Genomic DNA, 23,544 nt, shown 5'->3' with positions numbered 1-23,544 from the left:
TAATAAAAGTGCTGAAGTTAGTTGCGGAAATTTGCGGATGGGCGTGTAATCTGTAATATACTAACCCGCCCCACAGAAGAATGCTTCATACATTTTTTTGCAAAAAGTGTAAGGAGTGGTTGTAGAGCGCTGAAATTTGGCACAGATAATTATATGGACCAAACTAAGAAACAAGTAAAATTTTATCAAAATCGACCACGCCCACTGCCCATACAATCCAAATAGATTTGTTCGCATAAAATTTTCCCTATTCAAGTAAAAGTCTAGAAATTTGGTACATATATTTTCTGAAACAAAAGAAGAACGTAAGTTTTATTAAAATCGGACATGCCCACCGCATACCGCCCATGCAATCCAAATGCAATACATTTTTGAGCAAAAATTATAAGGGGTGGTCGTAGAGTATTGAAATTTGGCACCGAGAATTATATAGACTAAATTAAAAAAAAAATTAAATTTTATCAAAAAAGTCCACGCCCACTGCCCATACAATCCAAATTGATTTTTTCGCATAATATTGTTTATATCCAAGCAAAAGTCTAGACATTTGGTACATACATTTATTGAGACCAAAAAGGAACACATGTCGAGTTTCAATAAAATCGGTCACGCCCACCGCCCACGAAACCCATACATAGATAAGAATTTTTTGGATATTTCGTTTATTATTCGACAAAAAATGTTAAGTTTTCATCCTGTTCCGAAAACTATTCTTTTTTTTAATCGAAACAAGACACTCCCACCTTTCATTTTATTAAAAAAAGAGCTTGGGGGAAAGTGGGGCTACATTTTTTTTCTCCATGGAAAATCAAAAATACAATAATAATTAGAGTCTTATAGATTTGGGCATGTCTTCTTAACGGTTTATGGTTTCCCCATAATTTTTTTTTACTGATGTTGAAATGTTATATTTTTCAAATATGTTAAAGGTAAATGGTATTATTAGGAAAATTATACCACTGAATTGCGTGAAAATATAAGTAAATTTTTGCTAACACCCTTGCATGGACTTTAGTTCAATTTTCTAAAAATAAAATAAAATACATTTTTTCTTAAAACTATAAGTGTACATTTCATCTATAAACATTTCTCTACAAAATTGCATCATTTGATTGTTGAAATTAAGTGTTTGAAAAATTGACTTTTTGACACCAAAATCCCTCTGTGCACCGTCTTATTTTTGCATCGGTACATAAAAATCTGATCCATGGAGCTGAGGTAAGCAAGCTTGTAGTAGTGTCAATAGGTGAATTATCGGAGGAAGCAGCTGAAGCGAAAAATAAGCATATAAAACGTTTAGGTTGCAACATACCCGAAAAATATCGCGCAATGCTACAAATACAGAACTTCTAAATAGGCTGTTTTAAGTTCAGATCCATTTATTTCTGGAGGCCAAACTTACCAACAAAGAAAACAAGTAGTTTAAGTCAAGGATTTTTAAATTTGATTAATATTTGATATATATTAATGCCCTATTTTACCTTACTACCTTATATTACTTAGTAATACCTCATATTGCATTATATAACTTTGTATAACTTTTTAATTTAGTTTTTTTTTCAGTGTATAATTTAAACGAATTAAAATGGAATAAAAATTTACTTAAATTGTTTAAAACAAACAAATTTTCATACTGAAATATTTTATTTCAAAAATTCATAAAACAAATCTAAAAGCCAATTAACCCTTGAAAGATCAAAGGGTTACTGTGGTTACAGTTGTTAATATTTTTTCTTAAAAATTTGCAAACTTTAAGTTCTTCGGGCATGCTATGAGGTGACAAATTTTGAAGACCCCAGCTTTTTTAGTTTTGGAGATATTGATTATTGACCGCTTGTTCATATAAGGGAAACCACTGTGCAGTCTTATGTAGTCATATACAATAGAATTTAATCATTTTTGTAAATTTAGGTTGCAGTTACATAAATATAACAATTAAATAAATTATGTGCACAATTCTATATTCAGGAAATGTGTTGTAATTTCATATAAATACATAAATAATATGTATTGTTTATATGTATTATTAATTTGTTAAGTACTTCAGCAAATAACATTATTATAATTTTAATCTATTTCTAATATTACATTTAATTAAATTTTTTATTTAAAACTGAAAATATTTAATTTACATTTACATACATATTGTCCGCTCATTGCATAATTGTAATTGAAATGTACTATACATATTACTCGTATCTATAAAATTAAGAAAATTATATTATTAAAACTGAGCAACAGTAAAATATTGAAAAAATTATCCAAGAAATGGCTTGGGTTATACCGAAAATTTTAAACAACATACATACATGAAGAGATATTAACCTATTTCTCAGATCTGTCAGACATTCCCTTCGAAATGATTACGTTTACGTAGTTACTATTTCGATCAATTCTGTTATTTACTTTTAAGATTTCGTTAATTTTGTAAATCGCTTACGTTTTATTCATTCTGTTTTACCATTTTAAATTTTGCAACGTTTGCATATCAAACCAAGAACAGATCGTTTTACTTTTGCTAAATAAACAAACTTCGGAATTAATTCCACTTGATGGAATAAAACCCTCAGTAACACGAAGTCTGGTTATGTGTTAACTAAGTTATAATGACAGTTTTCATACAAAAATAATTTTAACCGACAGTATAACTGTTAGTTAACGCATAACCATGCTTCATGTTAATGGAGGTTAGATATATTTTATAAAATGTTATAGAGCAAACCCTAAATATTATTTAAATTAAAGTATGGGCAAAAAAAATAGTCCAAAACGTTAAGCCTTGGAGACTTATAGGTCCTTTTTCTATTACTTATTTTTTTTAGTGGACTTTGCACATTTACTTTATTTTTATCGTTTTAACTCTGTGGTTTGATTTTATATATATATTTATACGTTATTAATGGTAGGTTCACACATGACAAATATTTGACGAAAAAGACGTAACCACTAAATAAAATACATTTGAATTCTTTTATTTATTTCAAAAACTTATTTTACTTAGGATGATTTAAAACAAAAAATTTAGTTTTATTTTATTTGATGCTGTTTGATCTTACAAAACACTTGTAAGAGTAAACACGTCAAACAAATTTGTACTAAAAAAAGTGGTTACGCTTTTTTGAGCAAATATTTGATATGTGTGACCCTACCTTAAGAAGAGTGTACTCTTCGATAAATAAGAACAAGACTTCGCTTTACTTTCCTTATCTTAATATATTGTTACGTTTTAACCTTTTTAAAACGCTGGTTTATTTCCTTTAAATAAACCGGATACTTTGGATTGCAAATAAAAGCCGTTTAGTAGTTTGAAAATGGTAACAACTCTTTATTTATTCAAATGTACAACAACAACAGAATTAAATAGTCACTCAATGTTTTTTATACACGTTTGTAAATTCGCAGAAATACAGACACAATTTATAATGTACACAAATTTACTTGAAAAACACAACACACTTTAAGGCACTCAGTTGATGTTTATTCGAAAAGCGTCTCTGATAAACTCACTAACGACTGCAACCTCTGCCACTATTTATAACACTGCCTTCTGCACTCTAGATTGCTCTTTAACTGTCAAAGTTCGAATATTCTAGTTCTTACTAATACATACGCCATCTGTGGTGTACTTTCTACAATGTTCTTTAACTGAATATTCGAATTCAAACAGCGTTGCCAACTTACGATCAATGGTCAACTGGAAGCTTTTATTTAATAATGCCCACAGCTATGTTACAGTTTTCTATTACAGCACTGTTATTTGAAAGCATTATGCTACTTTTAAATCAGCCCTTAAAACAACAATTTGTAAAAATAAGTTGTATTTTATTATAAATCAATTCAAAACGTTTGTTTTGTGTTATTTTACATATTTTCTTTGCAAACTTGTAAATTGTATTAATTTTCAAGTTTTTAGTTTTGATTATATTTGCAACCATATGTTTTAAACATATTTTTATGTTGATATTTTTACTGGACAAAAAATGTTCAGTAAAAATATCATGTTCTCTATCTACGAACTGTCACTTTTAACACTCTCTTGCCCTATCGTTACAAGTTTTTAAAAGTAAACGAACGGAATCCTGTAACTTCCAGTGATAATTTGTACAAATTATTACAAATTATCAAGTACGCGAACACTACTATTATCATAAATTCTCAACACAATAAAAAACAAGTAAGAAAGTAAGGTCGGTCAAGCCCGACCATATAATACCCTACACTAAGTAAAAGAGCAAAAACATTTTTCTTTTAAAATTTCAATAATTTATATTTTTGAGTGATTTTCGGAAGTGGGCCTTATATGGGGGCTATGACCAATTATGGACCGATCACCATGAAATTAGGTCGTGTGATTTGTGTCTACATGAATGTTTACTATGTTGAATTTTGTGAGTACACCAACATTTTTAAGCGATTTATGAACGTTAAAGTGATTTTCGGAAGCGGGTCCATATGTGAGCTATGACTAATTATGGACCGATCGTAACAAAATTTGGTGACATTAATTTTGTATATATAAAACTTATTTGGAGTGCAAGTTGTGGATATATATTTATAAATTAAACATTTATGACCGATAAAGTCCAATTTCGGAAGGTCATTTGTATGGGGGCTAGGTGAAATAATGGACCGATTTCATCCAGTTTTAATAGGCTTGGTCCTTGGGCCGAAAAAATACTATGTACCAAATTTTATCGAAATATCTTCAAAATTGCGACCTGTACTCTGCGCACAAGGTTTACATGGACAGCCAGCCAGCCGACCAGACGGACGGACGGTCGGACATCGTTTAATCGACTCAGAAAGTGATTCTAAGTCGATCGGTATACTTTAAGGTGGGTGTTAGACTAATATTTTTGGGCGTTACAAACATCTGCACAAACGCATAATACCCCACTATGGTGGTGTAGGGTATAATAATCATACCGACATAATACTTCAACATGAAAAATGACTTCAAAAATGTTAAAGAAAACAACAAAAATTGGTAAATTTTCAGTTCGTTTGTTATTAAGTTATTAAGAGTGCAGCAGCAATTAGAAATCTCAGACCTTATTCGATAAATCCTATGTGAAATTCACATAAAATCGCTCTCTAAATATTCAAGTGGAATATTTCAGCTTACACTGTAATGCCTTCTAATTGCCTGACAATATTTACGATTAATACAGCGTAAACTAATTTACTTCAACTCTTAATTTACATGCTGAATTAAAATAGTTACACAAAAAAGCGTTGAACAAAATCACTGAATCACCCTAATGTAAAAACAAGGAGAATAAACACAAATACACATTTAATAATGTATAAAATTAAAAACAGTTTTAAATTTAAAAAATTTTCACTTATTCTAGTGTTTTGTATAAAAATCTCAATTTTCATAAAAAGTGGCTTAACACATTAGCTAACGATATAAGGAATTAGCTAAATTAAAAAATAAATAAATATTGACTCCATATAGCTTTGCCTTTTGATGTTATTCAGTAATTGATTTATGAATTCCCTTGTATCGATGGTTTTTAACTCTTTTTTATTTTTAGTTGAAGAATCTTTGTTTTGCTGGCCTAAAAAGTTTTTCTGGATATAATATCAAGAACTTTGTATGTGTTGCCAAAATAAAATATTGACTCCATATAGCTTTGCCTTTCGATATTATTCGGTAATTGATTTATGAATTCCCTTGTATCGATGGTTTTGAAATTTTTTTTGTTTTTAGTTAAGATATCTTTGTTTTGCTGGCCTAAAAAGTTTTTCTGGATATAGGATCAAGAACTTTGAAACTGTGTTCAAACAGTTAATTGATACTTTGATGGTGACGGTTACTTTAATGTGGGTCGTCGTTAAAACTGGACAAAACATGATTTTAATACAAAGTTTTTTCTTTATAAACTATTTCACCTATCTAGAAAACTTAGTTTTACACTTTGGGTGATTCAGATTTACAAGACTCGAAGTAAAATAATTGTTCATCCATTTATTAATTTTTACTATGAAATTGGTCTTTATATTCCCAATTTACAAATCAGTTTACATTCGTCCAATTTGTTAGATAAGATATTCAACACTAATTGATTAATAAAGAACGTGCAATTATGTTATGATAAACAACCTGACAGTATCATTATATTTTATAACAAAAAAATTACATAATTTTTCAATATATTTTGAACAAACGTTATTGAAATTGTAGTTTTGAAGAAATTAGGACATGGGTTAACGACGTAGAGTGATCATAATTTATTGAAGAACGAGTTTTTAGAATTTCCTATAGTGTAACAGCCTGTAATGGTATTTCTTATTGATATCATTCTCGAAGAACTTTGTAAATATATTAAAAGACAATTTACTTGAAAATTTTTTATCCAATAATGAGCTGAGAAAGTACAAAAATTCACTTTCCCATAAAACTTTTAAATAGTCTTTATACCCTACACCACCATAGTGGGGAGGGTATTATGCGTTTGTGCAGATGTTTGTAACGCCCAAAAATATTAGTCTAACACCCACCTTAAAGTATACAGATCGACTTAGAATCACTTTCTGAGTCGATTAAACGATGTCCGTCGGCCTGTTTGGCTGTCCATGTAAACCTTGTACGCAGAGTACAGGTTGCAATTTTGAAGATATTTCGATCAAATTTGGTACATATTATTTTATCGGTCCATTATTTCACCTAGCCCCCATACAAATGTCCTTCCGAAATTGGACTTTATCGGATACATATATATGTAAATGTTTAATTTATATATGTATCTCCACAAATTGCGCTCGAAATAAGTTTTATATATACAAAATTCATGTCACCAAATTTTGTTACGATCGGTCCATAATTGATCATAGCTCCCATATAAGGCCCACTTCCAAAAATCACTCAAAAATATAAATTATTGAAACTTTAAAAGAAAAATGTTTTTGCTCTTTTACTTAGTGTAGGGTATTATATGGTCGGGCTTGACCGACCATACTTTCTTACTTGTTTTTTATTGTATTTATTGTAATAAATCTATAGAAATATTCCCCCCTGTTCTGTAAACTGAGTCGATTTCAAAATCGTGTATTTTTGAAAAAACGAGAAATTGGCGTAACTCAGTCCGAAAACAGAAATGTTCGAAAATGTGTGCTAAATACATTGTAATTCGAAAAGATTTCCTTTTTAATCAAAAGATAAATCACTCAATTTAGTACATTCGATGTTATGTTTGAAAATTTATATTATTTAACGGATAAAACATAGCAACAGCAAAAAATATAGTAGAAGAAAAAAATCAACCATAATATCAACTTGTTTAAACTTAAAAGAAAAGAAGAAATGCCTGTAGTATTTGTAAACATGTCACTATCATTTACATAGCTCTTCAGTTGTTCGTTATATTCCCTGTAATTAAATGCTTTATTAAAAGTTAAATTCAGTTTGAATGCCAAAATATAGACAGATTAAATTTTCAAAAAAACGTCATGCTCTTTTCTTTAAACAGCTTTAATAATTTAATTATATACCTCTAATTTAGTTAAATAACAATAACAATACTAATGATATAATTTGGCAAAGAACACAAAAACAGTTAAAATAGACACGTGATTGTCAAATAAAATACGATCAGTCATATTACAAAGATTAACAGAAACATTAACCGAAACCCTCCCACTTGCGTTATGTCCGCTTTATATTATAGTTTACTCGCTATATCTCACCCTGACGCACACAACTACCACCCTTCCCTTCCCTCCCACAAATACGAACATCATTTTTATTTACATTATCTAGGTTAATGTATAGACGTTTTTTTTTAAATATTTTTTATTCTTTTTTTAATAATACATAATTATATATAGAAGTTTAAAACATTTTTTCTACATTATTTATACATAAGATTTGATTTTGCACAATAGAAATAAAACACTTTGTTTTGTTTACAACTTAATAACCGAAAAAAAAATAAAATAAGCAAAAACGTTTAAGTGGAATAAATGGCATCTACTCCTTAAGAAAAAAAACAAAAGGAATTGTGACTATGACAACGATGCCTGGACAATATTTATCGCATGTTTTTCATTTAACAATTTTAAATTAATATTAAGTAAACAATAGAGGAAGGAGGTCTTTTTTCTTTGTAACAATGTTTAACAGTGACTGTTGTTGCATTTTAATGTTAAAATAATTTTGAAATACTGAGGATGAAGTGTTTCAAACAAACAAACGAACGAAATAATTAAAAAACAAATTAAAACAATAAAACTAATCTTCCAAATTTCTGAATGCCTGTTGCAAATCTTCGTGTAATTGCTCAAAGTCGGCCTTGATCTTGGCTTCACCGTCCTTAACGGGATCCTAAAAAATAAATAAAATAAAAAACTGTCAGCCAGATGTCGACAAAAAACATAATGTGAAACTTACCTTGAATTTCATGGAGGATAATTGGTACATAATGTTGCCCATAGCCTCACGGATGACGTTCCAGGTGATTTTGTTTTCAGATTGGGCGGTGGATTCTACGGAGTGACGAGCCAAATCGTAGAAAGCAATAATGTTCTTCAACATACCCACACTCTTGTAGAAGGGACAGAATCTGTCGTATGATGAGTAGGAGTTCTGTTGCAAGAAATCGTCCTTAAGCAATTTGGCGACTTCCAAGGTGATCTTGTCAGTTTCGGCCAAAGATGCCTTACCGACCAATTGTACAATTTCGGATAAATCTTCTTCTTCTTGCAAGATTTCCTTAACCTTGGTACGCAATGGCACGAATTCGGGGAAGTTCTTGTCATAGAAATCATCCAAGGCGCGCATGTATTTAGAGTAGGAAATCAACCAATTGATGGAGGGGAAATGTTTACGTTGGGCCAATTTCTTGTCCAAACCCCAGAACACTTGTACGATACCCAAAGTAGCGGAAGTAACGGGATCAGAGAAATCACCACCAGGGGGAGATACAGCACCGACAATGGAAACGGAACCTTCACGTTCGGGGTTACCCAAACACTTGACACGACCAGCACGTTCGTAGAAGGAGGCCAAACGGGCACCCAAGTAGGCTGGGTAACCGGAATCGGCAGGCATTTCAGCTAAACGACCAGAAATTTCACGAAGAGCTTCGGCCCAACGGGAGGTAGAATCAGCCATCATAGATACGTTGTAACCCATATCACGGAAGTATTCAGACAAGGTAATACCAGTGTAAATGGAAGCTTCACGAGCAGCGACAGGCATGTTAGAGGTATTGGCTACCAAGGCGGTACGTTTCATGATAGATTCAGTGACACCATCGATTTCAACAGACAATTCGGGGAAATCTCTCAATACTTCAGACATCTCGTTACCACGTTCACCGCAACCGACATAGATAATGACATCAGAGTTGGAGTATTTGGACAAGGCCTACAAGCACATAAAAAAACACAAAATAATAAAGTTTAGAATACAAAAGAGAGTTGAAAGTGAATTGAAACTCACTTGTGAGATGACAGTTTTGCCACAACCGAAAGCACCGGGCACAGCAGTGGTACCACCTTGTACACAAGGGAACAATGAATCCAAAACACGTTGACCAGTCAACAAGGGATGGTTGGCAGGCAATTTCTCTGTTACGGGACGGGGTTGACGTACAGGCCACACTTGCAACATAGTGTGTTTAGTGATTTCACCGTCGAATTCGGTTTCCAAGACAACATCTTCGACATTGTAGTTGCCGGCAGGGGCAATATAACGGACGGTACCCTTGGCACGGGGACCAACAATCATTTTGTGTTTAACCAAGGTGTTTTCGTGAACCAAACCATACAAGTCACCTCCGGTGATGTGGGAGCCAACTTTGACGTTCAAGGGGTTGAATTCCCAAGAGGCGGTGCGAGACAGGCAGGGTACATTGACACCCTTAGGAATGTAAATGGAGTTTGTTAATTCGTTGATGTCTTTCAATGGACGTTGGATACCGTCAAAGATGCTGCCCATAATACCGGGACCCAATTCAACAGACAAGGGCTTGCCAGTACGCAAGACGGGATCACCCACGGTTACGCCAGAGGTTTCTTCGTATACTTGAATGGTGGCCATATCACCTTCCAAACGGATAATTTCACCCACCAATTCATAGTAGCCTACACGTACCAACTCGTACATAGCCGAGCCAGCCATGCACTCGGCAGTGACGACTATTATTTTTAATTAATAAAAAAAATGCAGGGGCATAAAAGTAAAGTAAAAACGCAAGGAAATCCGGCATAAAAAACATGGAATCATTTTAAGCATTCAATTGTACTACTCACCAGGACCAGATACAGCGAATACGCGTCCATATTTGGATTCTTCTTCAACGTCGTCGAATCTCTTCAAGTTGGACATTTTGTTTCTTTCTTCTTACTCTTTAGGTATTAATGGAATGATTGAACTAAAAAAAATTTTAAAATTTATTAATTTTATTCAATTTGAATTTATATTATTTGCTTAATAATAGCAACAAAAACGCCAAAAGAAATGGAAAAATACGAAATTATCTTTCATTTGGTTTTTTTCACTGACTTGTGTTGTCAGCTGACTTCGTTTTAGTTGGGTCACTTGATATATCACACACATTCATTGAAACTTTTTTTCGTCGTTTCATTAATTCCAACTTTCCAGTTTACTTAATTATTTTTTACAAATCATTTTGCTCACTTCCATTTTAATTTTATACTTTTCCATATCTTTTTGCGTTTGTTTTTCTTAATTTCCCCCACTTAAAAATTAATTAATTCGGGTATCAATCGTTTATCTACTGTATTTATTTTATTTTTTTCCTTTTAAATGGCAAAAAAGTATGTAGTTTGTTAATTATTACCAACAGTTTTCTTCTCTGCCACACCGAACTACGACGATCAACGAAATAATGACATTACTACGTACTTACTTGACTGCAATAACTTGAAAGAAGCTTTTACTTCACGTGACATTTGGAAGTTCGGAGCTACTTCCAATATTCACTGGAATTGTGTTGTGGTTACTTTTGCTTTTATAGCAGTGTTGCCATTTACCGTGCTGCCAGATATTGTTGTGTACAGATTAGTGATCTGGCTCAATCTATTTGTTCCAGTGTGAATAATAAAAAAAGCTACATGAATTTTCTTTACAAATAACAATACGTACAGAATGATACAATTAACAAATGCCTAATAATGTTAGACAGTAGTAATTTAAATTTAGAAAAATCATGAATAAAAACTTCTATTTACAAATATGTATTCAGTCTGTTACTATACTATCTAGTTTTATTATTTTTAATTTTTTTGCTATAAACAATATTTAACTAATGGAATTTCTAAATTTAGATAAAAAAAATAGAACATAATAATCATTTTTACAATGTTCATTAAGAATATATAAGTATATTTTATTATTATTAAACAGCTATTTACTACCAAAATATAGTTAAAACCCATAGAACAGTAGATTCTTTCATGTAGAAAATTGTTATTTAATTGTATTGTAGTACAATTTGTAAATCTAGGAAATATGGTAACGTCATCAGAATCATTGGTTGTAATTAAGCTTTTTAAACGTTCATAACAAGTAAATAAGTTAAACCAAACAATAATACAATATGATATATAATTTGAGAATTTAAGTTAAATTGAGGTGTGCGGGTGTCGTGTTTTTTTAGTGTCACGTGTGAATCTCTTGTGATCGTGATTACATTTAAAATCAATCAATGTTCAACAATTTTTAAAATCAACCACAAATTGAGCTAAAAGCTCACCTTATTTCTCCTATAACTGTGTGTTTTTGGGTTATAGGTAATTCATGATATGATTCAACTGCAGTAATTATTATTTTTACTAAAATACGTACATATTCCAATACATATAACTTATCTCTATTTAAGAATAATATTATTAAACACAAAGTGAAGTTTTGCTCTTTAAATATAAGTGAACTTGTGTAATCGAATATTTAAATTTAATCGACCGTTATATTTTTTTTCAACATTTATATTTAGTCAATTATGGCATCATTACTAAATCGTTTCTACATGAAAGCTTTTAAGGATTCCATTACACTTAAAGAAATAATTTAAAACAAACATCTTATTACTTTAAGTGTTGTTTATATGAGTTAGCTCTCTTCATTTTATAAATTTTTTAAAGTTGTGAATGATATCGAGTGTTATTATCGAAAACTATATCGAAATGTCTGCAAATTGCTGGAATATTTACAGAAGCAGGTAAACGTTCATTTTTTAAATGTAAGCGATGAGAATAATGTCGTCATAAATCCTCAAAAATAAGACAATTATAGCTAATTAAATAAATAAACGTTTATAATTCTGCAATTGTTATTTTTAAGTCCATTTGACCTGCGTGTAACAATTCGAGATCTAATTTCCAATTTAAGATTATTGATTTTTAGAAATTTCTTGAACTCTCTTGCTGATTTATGAATTGAATATTTATCACAAATAGTTTTCTGCTGCAATCCAGTACTGAAATCGTTTATTTATTACAAAAATAAAAAAAAAGTTTCGACAATGCTAAGAAGTATGTATAACCACATTCTATTAATGTAATTTTGTTAAAAACACTTAAATTTACTATATTTTAAAAGAAAATATTAAAAAATATTTTAGTAAATATTGTATTTATAAAAGGTCATATTAAAAATTGAAATTACGGAATATAGTTTTTACAAAATGTTTCCATTGTATAGTAGTCACTCACAGTATATATTTCTATAGGTATGTACTATAGTATTTTATTATATCTTAAAATCATTTTAATCTGATAAATTTCAGTTTAAAGTAACATATAAAAATTCCGAGATCTCATTTGAAAACAGTTTCGAATGATAAGTTTGATTACTTTATTATGGACTAATTTATTTAAATTAAGGAAAACGTTTACAATTTCTTGTTTAAGAAATCGTGAAAGTGAATTGTATATGACAAATATTAAAATGTGCAATATATAAAATTGTTAAAATATAAGTATTTCATATGAGAATTATTCAATTTAATTCCTGCAATTCATTTTAATTCGATATATAAATATAACAAATATTGTCTAGAAGTGAACAGAATATTAATTTAGAACATTTGCTTTATCTTATAATTACAGTGTATGAAAGCATATGTGGAATTTGAAATATCTGAAGGTGCCTATGAGATTTCATGTCCCGATGCCCAATGCCCGGAACAAGGCGTTATGACATTGCCCGAAATAGCGAATCTAACAACAAACAACCTAATGAAAAAACATCACAGATATCGATTAAATAGAGGTAAGTTTAAGAAATAATCCTTAATGGTAGATTTTTTGGCCAAAGTGAAAACGACTTAAATTTAAAAGGCGTTACAATTTTAAACTTGTCTAAAATTTATAAATTAAAAATATATAATTGTGTAATCACACTGCTTACAAAAAAGGCCAACACGTGAAATGTAGTTTTTAATATGTCCTTTTATCCTCTAATAGAAATCGAATTGGATAAAACACGTACCTGGTGTCCTCGTGCTGGTTGCGAAACTGTTTGTCTTATTGGTTCAACATCTTCTCAATCTGATGCTGCTCCCTCTACATCGGCATCCTCGACCACGTCGACTGCTACATCAGCCATAAATCCAGCAACAGCAGCAACTACTCCCAATGGCACAAATGCCGTTACAACACTGTGTGCCGTACAATGTCCTTCCTGTAAGGATGAGTTTTGTTCGGCATGTAAAAAGACGGTGAGTAAGAAAGAAAATAGGATGTCAGGGAACTGAAAATAAAATTAAGTAGAGATTACATTAAACTTTTAAATAAATATTGTGGATAGATAGTTACATTGTGTTGTTGTATTGTATTGAAAATAAAAAATGTTAAACAACTGAATTAAATAAGATGTATCTTTCTTTAGTGGCATCCAAATATTACTTGTGAAGAGCACAGTCGTCGTTTGGCAGCAGATGGTCAAGATGATATTGGTATACCCTTCGATAACGACCTCATCAAATGCTGCCCCATGTGCGCAGTACCTATTGAAAAGGATGAGGGCTGTGCACAAATGATGTGTAAACGTTGCAAGCACGTTTTTTGCTGGTATTGTCTGGCCAGTTTGGATGTAAGTATAGTACATAAATAAATTCACATTCCCTTACACCACATAAGCAACAACATAGCACTGAATTGTTTTTTTTTAATTCTTTCTCACAGGACGACTTTTTGCTGCGCCATTATGATAAGGGACCATGTAAAAATAAACTTGGACATTCCCGTGCTTCGGTGGTATGGCACCGAGCTCAAGTGATAGGCATTTTTGCTGGTTTTGGTATTTTATTATTAGTGGCTTCGCCTTTACTTCTACTTGCAGCTCCATGTATTATATGCTGTAAATGCCGCAGTTGCAGTGGTTCAAAAATTGATGAAGGCGATGGAGAACTGGATGAAGCCACTGCTTTGCAAAGGTAAGTTTTTTAAATCAATTCAAATCATAATACGATTATCGGTCGGCTACGATTATTATACTAGAACGAGTACTTATTTTTTTTTTATTTTCAGCCTCAACTAAATACGACTGCAGTTAATGTAAACTTTATTCTAATACATTATAAGTATTTAATTATTTGTACGTAATTCAAAATGTAATTTTTCGTTAAATTTGCAAGTAAATATTCTATGTAAATAAATACTTAGATAAATATCTTAATATAAGAAAAAATAAAATTGAATTGTATGTAAAAAAAAACTAATACAAAAAAAGATAAAACTTAAAATCAACTGAACAAAATAATTAGAAATTTATTATATGTACATTATGTACGATCTTATATACTATATCTGTAGTTATGTTTTAGATACAAAATTATAATATTCATTGATTTATTATAAAAATATTTAATGAAAACTCTATATATCTTTAAATAGTCCTGTCAGTCTGTATATTAATTATTAGTTAGTTATACAGTTATTTAGTTAGTCTGTTAGTAATTTAAAAATCATATAAATGATACTGTTTTATTATCTGTTTTTTATTAATACATTAATCAAGTAATTAATAAATAATTATAATTTATCATAATAAGTGCACGTATAATGTTAACTAAAACAAAAAAAATGTGATATTTACAGTGATTCGTTTTAAATAATTGTTAAATTATTTAAATCGATAGCTTTACACAAACAAATAAATAAACAAAATGTTTTATTGCTTTTGACTTAAATCTATGTATGTTGATACATATGTACATAACAAACAATAATTAAAACAACACATAAATTAAAAATTAATAATATTAATTTAAATATTGAAAATGTTTTATTTTTATTATAGTACATATTATGTACATATTAATTAAATGTAATTTAATTAAATTGTTTTATTTTTTTCTGATTTCACTTTCTTTTATTTACAATTAAAAACATCAAGTTAATAAAAATCGACATAAATATAAATGCTTTTAAATTTATATAATTAATTATTGTATAAACATGAAAAACTAATATGTATTAATTCAATGCACTTGAAAGTGTTTATTTTATAATTTTACTTTATTTTATTTTTTTTCTTCAAATTACATTTATAAAAGTTTTAGTAGATAAATCACACAATAAGTAAATTATAAAAAAAAAATACTAAATTATACAATATAATATTATTAGTTAAAAAAGTAGTTAGAACTTTAAATATTTTTCCTCTGTGTACATAAATATATTGCTGTTTTATTTTTTAAATCAATAAAATAAAAATTAAATTGTTAACATTTTATTGGTATTACTGTGAAATCAATACATATACATTAGCGTGGCCCCGTTTATATGGAGGATATGCAAGGTTTCGAAGTTTCCAACTAAAATTAAAGTTTAGCTTGTTACAGGAGACTATTTCAGATTAGAGAGGAAATAGGTTTCAAAAAATTCAAATAAAATTCGAACTAGATTAAATTTCGAAAAAAAACGAAAAAATACAAAAATTCCAAAATTTTGAACATGAGAACAAAAGGTTATGAACAAAATTTAATAATTTATCAAAAATCTTTAAAAACAGATCTTTTAATCTTTTGATCCAGAATACTTAACGCACTCGATATCTAGCGACTATGACATTCGATATAGAGCACGGAATTAAGTACATACATACATTTTATTATAATTTGGATATCGAAATCATTTTTCAATACAATATGATCAGGAATGCGGTAATTTGGCTCCAGAACAAAAATTTTGAGAATTGTATCTTTTTTTTTAGTTGGAAACATCAAAAACTTTCTGGGGGCCACACTACATACATACGTACAATAAACTGGTCCAAATTAGAAAAACTTCAAAATCTAGATAAATCTATCGGTGTTGTGTAGAATACAATAATTGTCGGAATCGGTTTTGAAATCGACAAAAAGGATACAGTTGACTTATGAAATCCAATGTAATTCTAGATCGAATATAAAACCGATAACTTTCGATTTCACGTGACCAATATACTTTTTCTGTCTTTTTCAAAACCGATTCCGACAATGATTGGATTCTATGACAACCCCGTATATTTCAAGGTCGCTATAACTTGAATATTTTTTGAGGAACACGTTAAGAAATTAATTTCTCTTTGTATTAAAAAAGGATTCATTCGAGAATGCAGTAATATTGCATCACTGCAGCAAAAAAGTTTAGCGTTCGAAAAAGCTTTGTGTCAAACGTTTTTTAATTCAAATTGTTGGCAATGTTGCAATTTTAGTTAGATGTTGCAAAACTTTGCAGGTCGTGATATCAGTGATGCAAACATTAACTAACTGCACATGCAAAATGGCACCTGCAAATTTCATATATTCTTAGATCAGTTTTTTGATCATATTTAACAAATTATTTTACATATTATTTATAAATAATTACATTATCTAGATACATACAGTAATGGACAAAATAATGGTATCAAATATTTCATAGATTTTTAATATTATTTAACTAAATTTTTAGACAACAATATAAACAATAATTAGAAATATTCAGTCCCGTCACAGAAATATGATATTAGTTTGTAATTATTTGTTTTTCTCAAATTTTTAAATAATTTTTTTACCAAAAATATACAAAACATACAAATCTGAAGAAGTTAAAACAAAATCGATCGGAATAATAACTACGGAATTGAATCCATTCCGAAAAAAATGTGTGATGGGCCAGATTATTACAAAACAAAACAGATCAGGGTCTCCAGGGTAATATAACTAATGATGACAACTATCATAAATATGAAAATATAATACTGATAATGATTTCAATATTGAAATTATGATAAAATGTAATAAATTTCTTGCTTAATATCGAATGCCATAATCTCAAATAAGAAAATTACGATAAATTTTACTCGATATCGAATGCGATAATTTGGCCACAGTTTAAGATACAAATTCGAAATGATAGTGAAGAATTTTATACCTTTCCATTATGATAATTTACTCACTAATTAGTTAACTCACGTTTTTACTTTATTCTGAATACGGTTGAAAATTGTTAATATGTGCCGGTTATTAAAAACTTATTTGCAACTGCTGTCGTATTTATGGAATTAATATTAGCTGATTCAACGACTTTATTATAGTAATGATTAAAATATTTTGGTGAAAAGTGAAGATAGATCAATTTATTATTATACAAAATAAGAGATGTCACAGATGTCCTTCAGATCGAAATTGGAAATAATTCTGTATTTTGCTTCTTCAATTGGAAAATAACTGCGAAATTGAAACCACTCAAGAGAAAAATGTGTGACTGGACATATTATGTCATTTTTTACATTTACTCTGTTTTAATCTGAAAATATCAGATTAAACTGAAATATTAAAATTCAAAAAATTGAAATTTCATACTCTATTAATAACAAAGTTATTATAATTAATTAATGAGCATTTAGAATGAATATTATTGTAGGATTGGTTAGGAAATCGTACAGGACTGACATACATTCCGTTCGGAATAGTTTAATTTAGCGAATGAAACTAAACTAGCAAATATTTTAGTTTCATTCACTAATGTTTAATTACTCTGTTTTTTTTTCAGATTAAAATTTTCTATCAATGTTGAAAAAAAAACAATTTCATTAAACTAAAAATTATTTCCTTCCATAAAATATTTAAGGCCTCATTCATTAATTAATTCAACTGTTTTGAAACAGGGGTGAATAAAATCATTATGCTGTTTGAACTAATTCTAAATTAATTTGAGGGTTATGTTTTGTTAAAAATCGGTTGTATATTCATGATTCTCTTGTTTTGTTCATAATTGTTTAAAATTATACTTTATACATACGACTGCATAAATAGCAAAACACAATTTTTAACTACCAACTAATATTAGTAATTGTATAAACACAAACTTAAAAAACAGACTAAATTTAAAAAATATGTATTTAAATGCTTTAAAAATACAATAACATATAATATTTGTGCAGATAAAAAAAAATAATATAAAATCAAATGTAACATGCATTAAAAATAAATAAAAAATGTAGTTATACATCAAATATAAGAAACTGTATTTAACAAAAAAAAATATTAACCCCTTAATGTATAAATTCAATAAATTCTAAAAATGTTAAAAAAACGTTGTTTTAATTTTAAATGTTGAAAATAACCATAGTTAATTTTGAGTTATAAATGTCAAACTAGTTGTAAAAAAAGTAATATCAAATGGTTGAGAAATGGTTCAAATGACAGTTCTCAAAAAAATAATATCGAGCCGTATTGTTATTTAGACGTTCTACAACCACTTTTCAATGGTTGTAGTTTGCAGAGCGAGTGACAAAATTTAATTTTCAATAGGTATCGAGTGTGATATATATTTGTTCCTCTTTCCAAATCACAACCACTTTGTCATTTTGTTTTCTATTGCCAAATTACTGGAACCAGCTGATTCTTATCTGTGTAATCTGTGATATGTAATGTATTTATAAAACTCATAATAATACTATTTGACAATTTGTATAGTAGAATTAAAAATTTTTATTTTTACTGTTATTATATAGGTCATAGTTTAAAAGATTATAATTCGATATCATAAAATATTGATTCATTTGAAAAATAATTTGCTAATGTATCTCTTAAATTATTAGCTTCAAAGCAAGATTTGCCCATATTTGTCGCCATAGATGGCAGTGGTTGATCCCCATTATTTTTAAGCTCGCTGCGCCATTCGCCAAGTATTATGTTACCAACTTCCCCTTCCCGATCTATAAAGTTAGTGGGACAATACAACTGATCATCGTCATTGGCCATAACATAATTATGTAGTACAACACATGCCAATATGATTGTCTTACAACTTTCCGGTAAAAATTCAATTGTTGTTAAAAGTACTCTCCAACGTGCAGTCAATAATCCAAAGCTATTTTCAATAACTGAACCAGCTCGTGAAATATTATAGTTGAAAATTGTTTTTTCTGTGGTTAAATCTGTTCCCACATAGGGGCGCATTATGTTTTTTCTTAATGGTAACGATGTATTGGCAATAAAGTAGTGGGGAAAGTGTGAAGACGATGGAAATAATGGTTTACTTGACGGCAAAGGTAAATTATCCGAAATCAATGCATTCCAAAAAGGTGAAAGTTGAAATATTGCTGTAAATAAAATATTGTATATTTATATTATAAACGGTTTATACAAGGGCTTAGTATAATAAATTAATACGCAACGCGAATTCGAATTCAGTTTGTTAACTTCTATAAGTTCTAGAGTATCCAAAAAACCGAAAAAGTGTGTTTTTGAAAAAACTGGTTTTGATTATTGTCTTTTAAAAAAACCTGTTATACGGTTTCGGTTTTTGTCTTCAAAAAACCGGTTTATATTAAATTTTTATATAATATGAAAAAGATCTCCTTAAATTTATTTTTATTTGTGGACGCAAATAGAAAATGTGTTAAGAATTGTGTAATAAATCTTCGGAAATTTTGCATTTTTTAATTCTTAAGGCTCTATATTTATGCAATTATTTTACATCTTTTACGAAATATTGCCAAATGCTATAATTTTCTATAAAATAAATCAATATTTTTAAAAATTATATCAACGTTTTTTATAAATATGTTTGAATGAGCTTTAGGAAATATATTTCATTAAAACCGGTTAACCGTCTTACAAAAACCGGTTTGACAAAAAACCAAGTTCCCAAATAACTATTGTTGCACAGATATACATTGTGGATTATTGCAATTGAAAATTAATAATTATTGCATCAAACAATATAAATGGTTGGTTTTTTTCCAATATGGTCATTTGTTTCGATGTTTTTCGTTTTAATATTTTTATTTATAAGCAAGTTATAAATAAGTCTTCTGTGCGAGTGTATTATTAATTATCACTTACCATTTTCATTCTTTTTATCGAAGTTTTCAACACTAACGGCCGTAAATTTATACTTTGCATCACATACTCCCAATAAAATCATGCTCAAATTACTTTTGTTGTAAGTGGTTGTCTTATCCATGACACGGTATCGTATGGACACATGTTTTCCATCGATTAACCCTACACAATTGGGAATTTCATATTTGTTTTTAAAGTCGTCAGCAATGTCAGCGTATTGGGAAGTTGTTGGTTCACTAAGGTATATAGGCGATAGTAAGCTCCACAAAACACTGCACGTACTCAAAACAACTTCTCGAATAGTCGATTTACCCAATTTATGTTTAAAGGCAATTGATTGTAAAGGCGTTCCATATGCTAAATAGCTAAATTAAATTATCGACATTTTTACCACTATGTAAACATACCTACATATGATATGTACATATAAGTTATTTGCAATACTTACTTTAATGTAATTACAAGTCTTTCTTCTGCCAAAACCCTTTGCCTTTTTTTATTCAAAGAGCTCTTAGTAAATGATAGCAACCAATCAAACATAGGTTTGGACATTCTAGTATGTACAAAAAATTGTTCTTGACTCATTTTTTTTATATTTGCAAAAACCTTTCGATGGAATCCAGTTATTGCTCGATCCCGGTTTATTGGACGAATGGCCCATCTTCGTACGCGTCGTTTTCGGTCTGGGTCATCGTTTTTCTTTCCTTTTCCTTTATTCGTTTTTTTAAGAGTTATTTTCTTATTTGTTGGTGTATTTTCCAACTGGACAGTTTGAGCCAACTCATTTTGTTCTGTTATTGATTTTGTTGTAGAAGCCAATATCGTGTTCCCAGTTTGTACCACCTCATTTCGTTCTGTTATGGTTTTTGTTGCGGCAGCCAATATCGTGTTCCCAGTTTGTACCACCTCATTTTGTTCTGATATTGGTTTTTTTGCAGCAGGCAATATCGTGTTCCTTGTTGTACTGTCTTTGTTCAACGCCCTGCTATTTTGGTGTACTTTCGTTATATATCTAGGTCTGATTTCTTTTTTTTTTCCTCCATTTTTGACATCAACATAAGCTAAATATAAATTTAAAAGACTTAACATCATGTCCTTTTTAGATTCCATTTTAATATTTTTATTATATTATTATTAATAAAAATAATTTGTATACTTTTGTGATAATATTTTTATCTTCTTCTTGTAACGCTCGTAAATACCACTCAATAGAAATTGATAACATAGAAAGTCTGTGATGCCAACTTTATATCTTCAAAGTGCAAAAAATAATTCAAAATATATAAAATCAGTTTTTAGTATGTACAATATTATTAATATTTATAACTGTATTTATGGTCAGACCGTTACTATGGCAACAAAAAGATAAAGTGAGACTTACTTTAGTTGCATCATGATAAATTCTGATTATAAATAAGCCGGTATTTATATAATCCATCATAAAATCAAATTATTTTTTTATATCCTGCTCCGTTACTACACTACAGCTGTTCTAGTTGGCAATTCTCAGCTATTGTGCGATAACTTTTGAAATTTCGATTATTCTGCAACAGCTGCTTCATGCTTTGCCATCTCTAAATATAATAAATAAACATTTTCTTTCAACAGAAACATTATTTTATTCAGTTACTAAATTTTAATAGAGTAATTTAATAAAAAAACACGGTACACCATGGATGATCAGGCCTGTCCACGTTGTAAAACAACAAAGTATCGTAATCCATCCCTAAAGTTGATGGTGAATGTATGCGGGCATACATTGTGTGAATCATGTGTGGATCTTCTGTTTTTAAAAGGTTCCGGGTCATGCCCAGAATGTATGGTACCACTACGACGAAACAATTTTCGTGTACAGCTCTTTGAAGATCCCATGGTAGAAAAAGAGGTGGACATACGAAAACGTATACTAAGAGACTACAACAAAAAAGAAGAAGACTTCAATTCATTACTAGAATACAACGATTATTTGGAAGAGATTGAATCTATAATATACAATCTCTGTAACAACATCGATATAATTGGTACAAATAAACGTATTGAACAATACAAAAAAGAGAATCGCGATATAATACAGCGTAATAAAACTCGAATGGGTCGTGAGGAGTATGAGTTGGAAGAAATGCTGGAATTGGAAAAAGCTCAAGAGGAAGCCAGACGGCAAGAACTACTAGACTTGGAAGCTGAACAAAAGAAAAAGAAAGCACGAGAGAAGGAAGCCTTAATAGATGAATTAATGTGTAGTGGCAAAAATGCATCAGCCATTGTCAGTGAATTTGCAGAGAAAGTGGAAAAATTACGGGAGGAAGAAAAACAGCTGCCACCTCCAAAGCCAGCTTCACAATTTTCGAGTGGCGTTAAATTTGGTCGTTCCGCTGATCATCAATTTCTGCCAGTGCCAAAAGTTGAAGAAGGTCCTTTGTACATACATGAAACTCCCTTACTATACGTGGAAGGTCCGCCGATTCCACCAGTATACGAAATTGAAACCAAAGGCTATATGTCGCATGTAAGAGCAGAAAATTCTATCGAAAGGGCAGGTGGCTATCGAGCAACATACGCATGTCAGCGAGCACTTCTCGAGGCAATGCAGGGCTTGTTTCATGGTTCCATAACGTACTAATGTTTAGGTATTCAAGGGGTGGGATATTTTAGTTCTTAAATATGAAATTGGATTTTCTGTTCTGTTGAATAAAGAATGATTTTATTAAACTACAGAGCTAACTTCTATGATATGACTAATCTTTTCCTATATTCAATTATTAGAATTCACTGTCGCAAATCACAAGAAAACATAATTGGGAGGAAAAAAATTATTAAAATGCAAGCTGATTTATTTATGCCCAAATCGAAATGTACAAACCATCACAAATTATGTAAAATGATAAGAGAACAAAGTTTAGATACTTTTACGATTATAGTTCTCCAAATATTCGAAAATAACTATTTACTATTTACTGATAAGAAATTGATTCGTATAAAAGTTTGAAGACTGTCACAATTATAGGTCTGCAGATATAATTTGTTTAATCGATAAAGAATTTAATTCTAGATCGAATACAAAACCGATAAATTTCGATTTCACGAGACCAATGTACTTTTTGTGTCGTTTTCGACAATGATTGGATTCTATGACAACCCCGAATAACTATTTACTTTATATGGAAAGTACCACGTCCTCTTGAAATTTCAAAATAAAAAGTAGCCTATTGTTCCTTCCAGATATAGAGAAACATCCAGTCAAAATTTCAAA

General features: G+C 29.8%; 4 protein-coding genes across 4 annotated transcripts in view; 2 read left to right on the top strand and 2 right to left on the bottom strand.

Moving 5' to 3' along the window:
* The window catches only part of LOC135962230 (mucin-2), a 355,113-nt gene extending 340,424 nt beyond the window's left edge, over positions 1-14,689 (top strand). Inside the window, exons 5-9 of the mRNA XM_065514045.1 lie at positions 13,081-13,243; positions 13,438-13,691; positions 13,862-14,065; positions 14,158-14,408; positions 14,503-14,689. Of these exons, the coding sequence (XP_065370117.1) occupies positions 13,081-13,243; positions 13,438-13,691; positions 13,862-14,065; positions 14,158-14,408; positions 14,503-14,512 (882 nt within the window). The 3' untranslated portion in view covers positions 14,513-14,689. The remainder of the gene's footprint in view (positions 1-13,080; positions 13,244-13,437; positions 13,692-13,861; positions 14,066-14,157; positions 14,409-14,502) is intronic.
* On the bottom strand, positions 7,746-10,905 carry LOC135961825 (V-type proton ATPase catalytic subunit A). The gene is made up of 5 exons (XM_065513444.1): positions 10,812-10,905; positions 10,261-10,382; positions 9,449-10,146; positions 8,396-9,373; positions 7,746-8,329 (listed from the first exon to the last, which is right to left on the bottom strand). Exons 2-5 carry the CDS (start codon positions 10,334-10,336, stop codon positions 8,237-8,239), a joined length of 1,845 nt encoding a protein of 614 aa, XP_065369516.1. The 5' UTR covers positions 10,337-10,382; positions 10,812-10,905; the 3' UTR covers positions 7,746-8,236.
* A 4,222-nt stretch (positions 14,690-18,911) lies between the features above and the next one.
* LOC135960148 (uncharacterized) lies at positions 18,912-21,332 on the bottom strand. Its single transcript, XM_065511373.1, has 3 exons — positions 20,743-21,332; positions 20,295-20,659; positions 18,912-19,549 (listed from the first exon to the last, which is right to left on the bottom strand). The coding sequence occupies exons 1-3, from the start codon at positions 20,877-20,879 to the stop codon at positions 18,975-18,977; spliced, it is 1,077 nt and encodes a 358-aa protein (XP_065367445.1). The 5' UTR covers positions 20,880-21,332; the 3' UTR covers positions 18,912-18,974.
* A 567-nt stretch (positions 21,333-21,899) lies between these two features.
* Mat1 (CDK-activating kinase assembly factor) lies at positions 21,900-23,015 on the top strand. The gene has a single exon (XM_065511218.1). It carries the CDS (start codon positions 21,967-21,969, stop codon positions 22,912-22,914), a length of 948 nt encoding a protein of 315 aa, XP_065367290.1. The 5' UTR covers positions 21,900-21,966; the 3' UTR covers positions 22,915-23,015.
* Positions 23,016-23,544: the final 529 nt, after the last annotated feature.

Source organism: Calliphora vicina, chromosome 5 (genome assembly GCF_958450345.1).
Source record: "Calliphora vicina chromosome 5, idCalVici1.1, whole genome shotgun sequence".
NCBI lineage: Eukaryota > Metazoa > Arthropoda > Insecta > Diptera > Calliphoridae > Calliphora > Calliphora vicina.
The sequence above is the reverse complement of the archived record's forward strand: the minus strand, read 5'-3'. Positions and strand labels throughout refer to the sequence as shown.

What these genes read in the sequence shown, in the direction of transcription:
- LOC135961825 (XM_065513444.1), bottom strand. Translation starts at nt 10,336, where the DNA reads ATGTCCAACTTGAAGAGATTCGACGACGTTGAAGAAGAATCCAAATAT. An exon ending in ATTCGCTGTATCTGGTCCTG is followed by an intron (nt 10,147 to 10,260) that starts GTGAGTAGTACA and finishes TAAAAATAATAG; the next exon opens with TCGTCACTGCCGAGTGCATG. An exon ending in GCAAAACTGTCATCTCACAA is followed by an intron (nt 9,374 to 9,448) that starts GTGAGTTTCAAT and finishes ATGTGCTTGTAG; the next exon opens with GCCTTGTCCAAATACTCCAA.
- LOC135960148 (XM_065511373.1), bottom strand. Translation starts at nt 20,879, where the DNA reads ATGAGTCAAGAACAATTTTTTGTACATACTAGAATGTCCAAACCTATG. An exon ending in AGACTTGTAATTACATTAAA is followed by an intron (nt 20,660 to 20,742) that starts GTAAGTATTGCA and finishes AATTTAATTTAG; the next exon opens with CTATTTAGCATATGGAACGC. An exon ending in CGATAAAAAGAATGAAAATG is followed by an intron (nt 19,550 to 20,294) that starts GTAAGTGATAAT and finishes TTTTATTTACAG; the next exon opens with CAATATTTCAACTTTCACCT.
- Mat1 (XM_065511218.1), top strand. Translation starts at nt 21,967, where the DNA reads ATGGATGATCAGGCCTGTCCACGTTGTAAAACAACAAAGTATCGTAAT.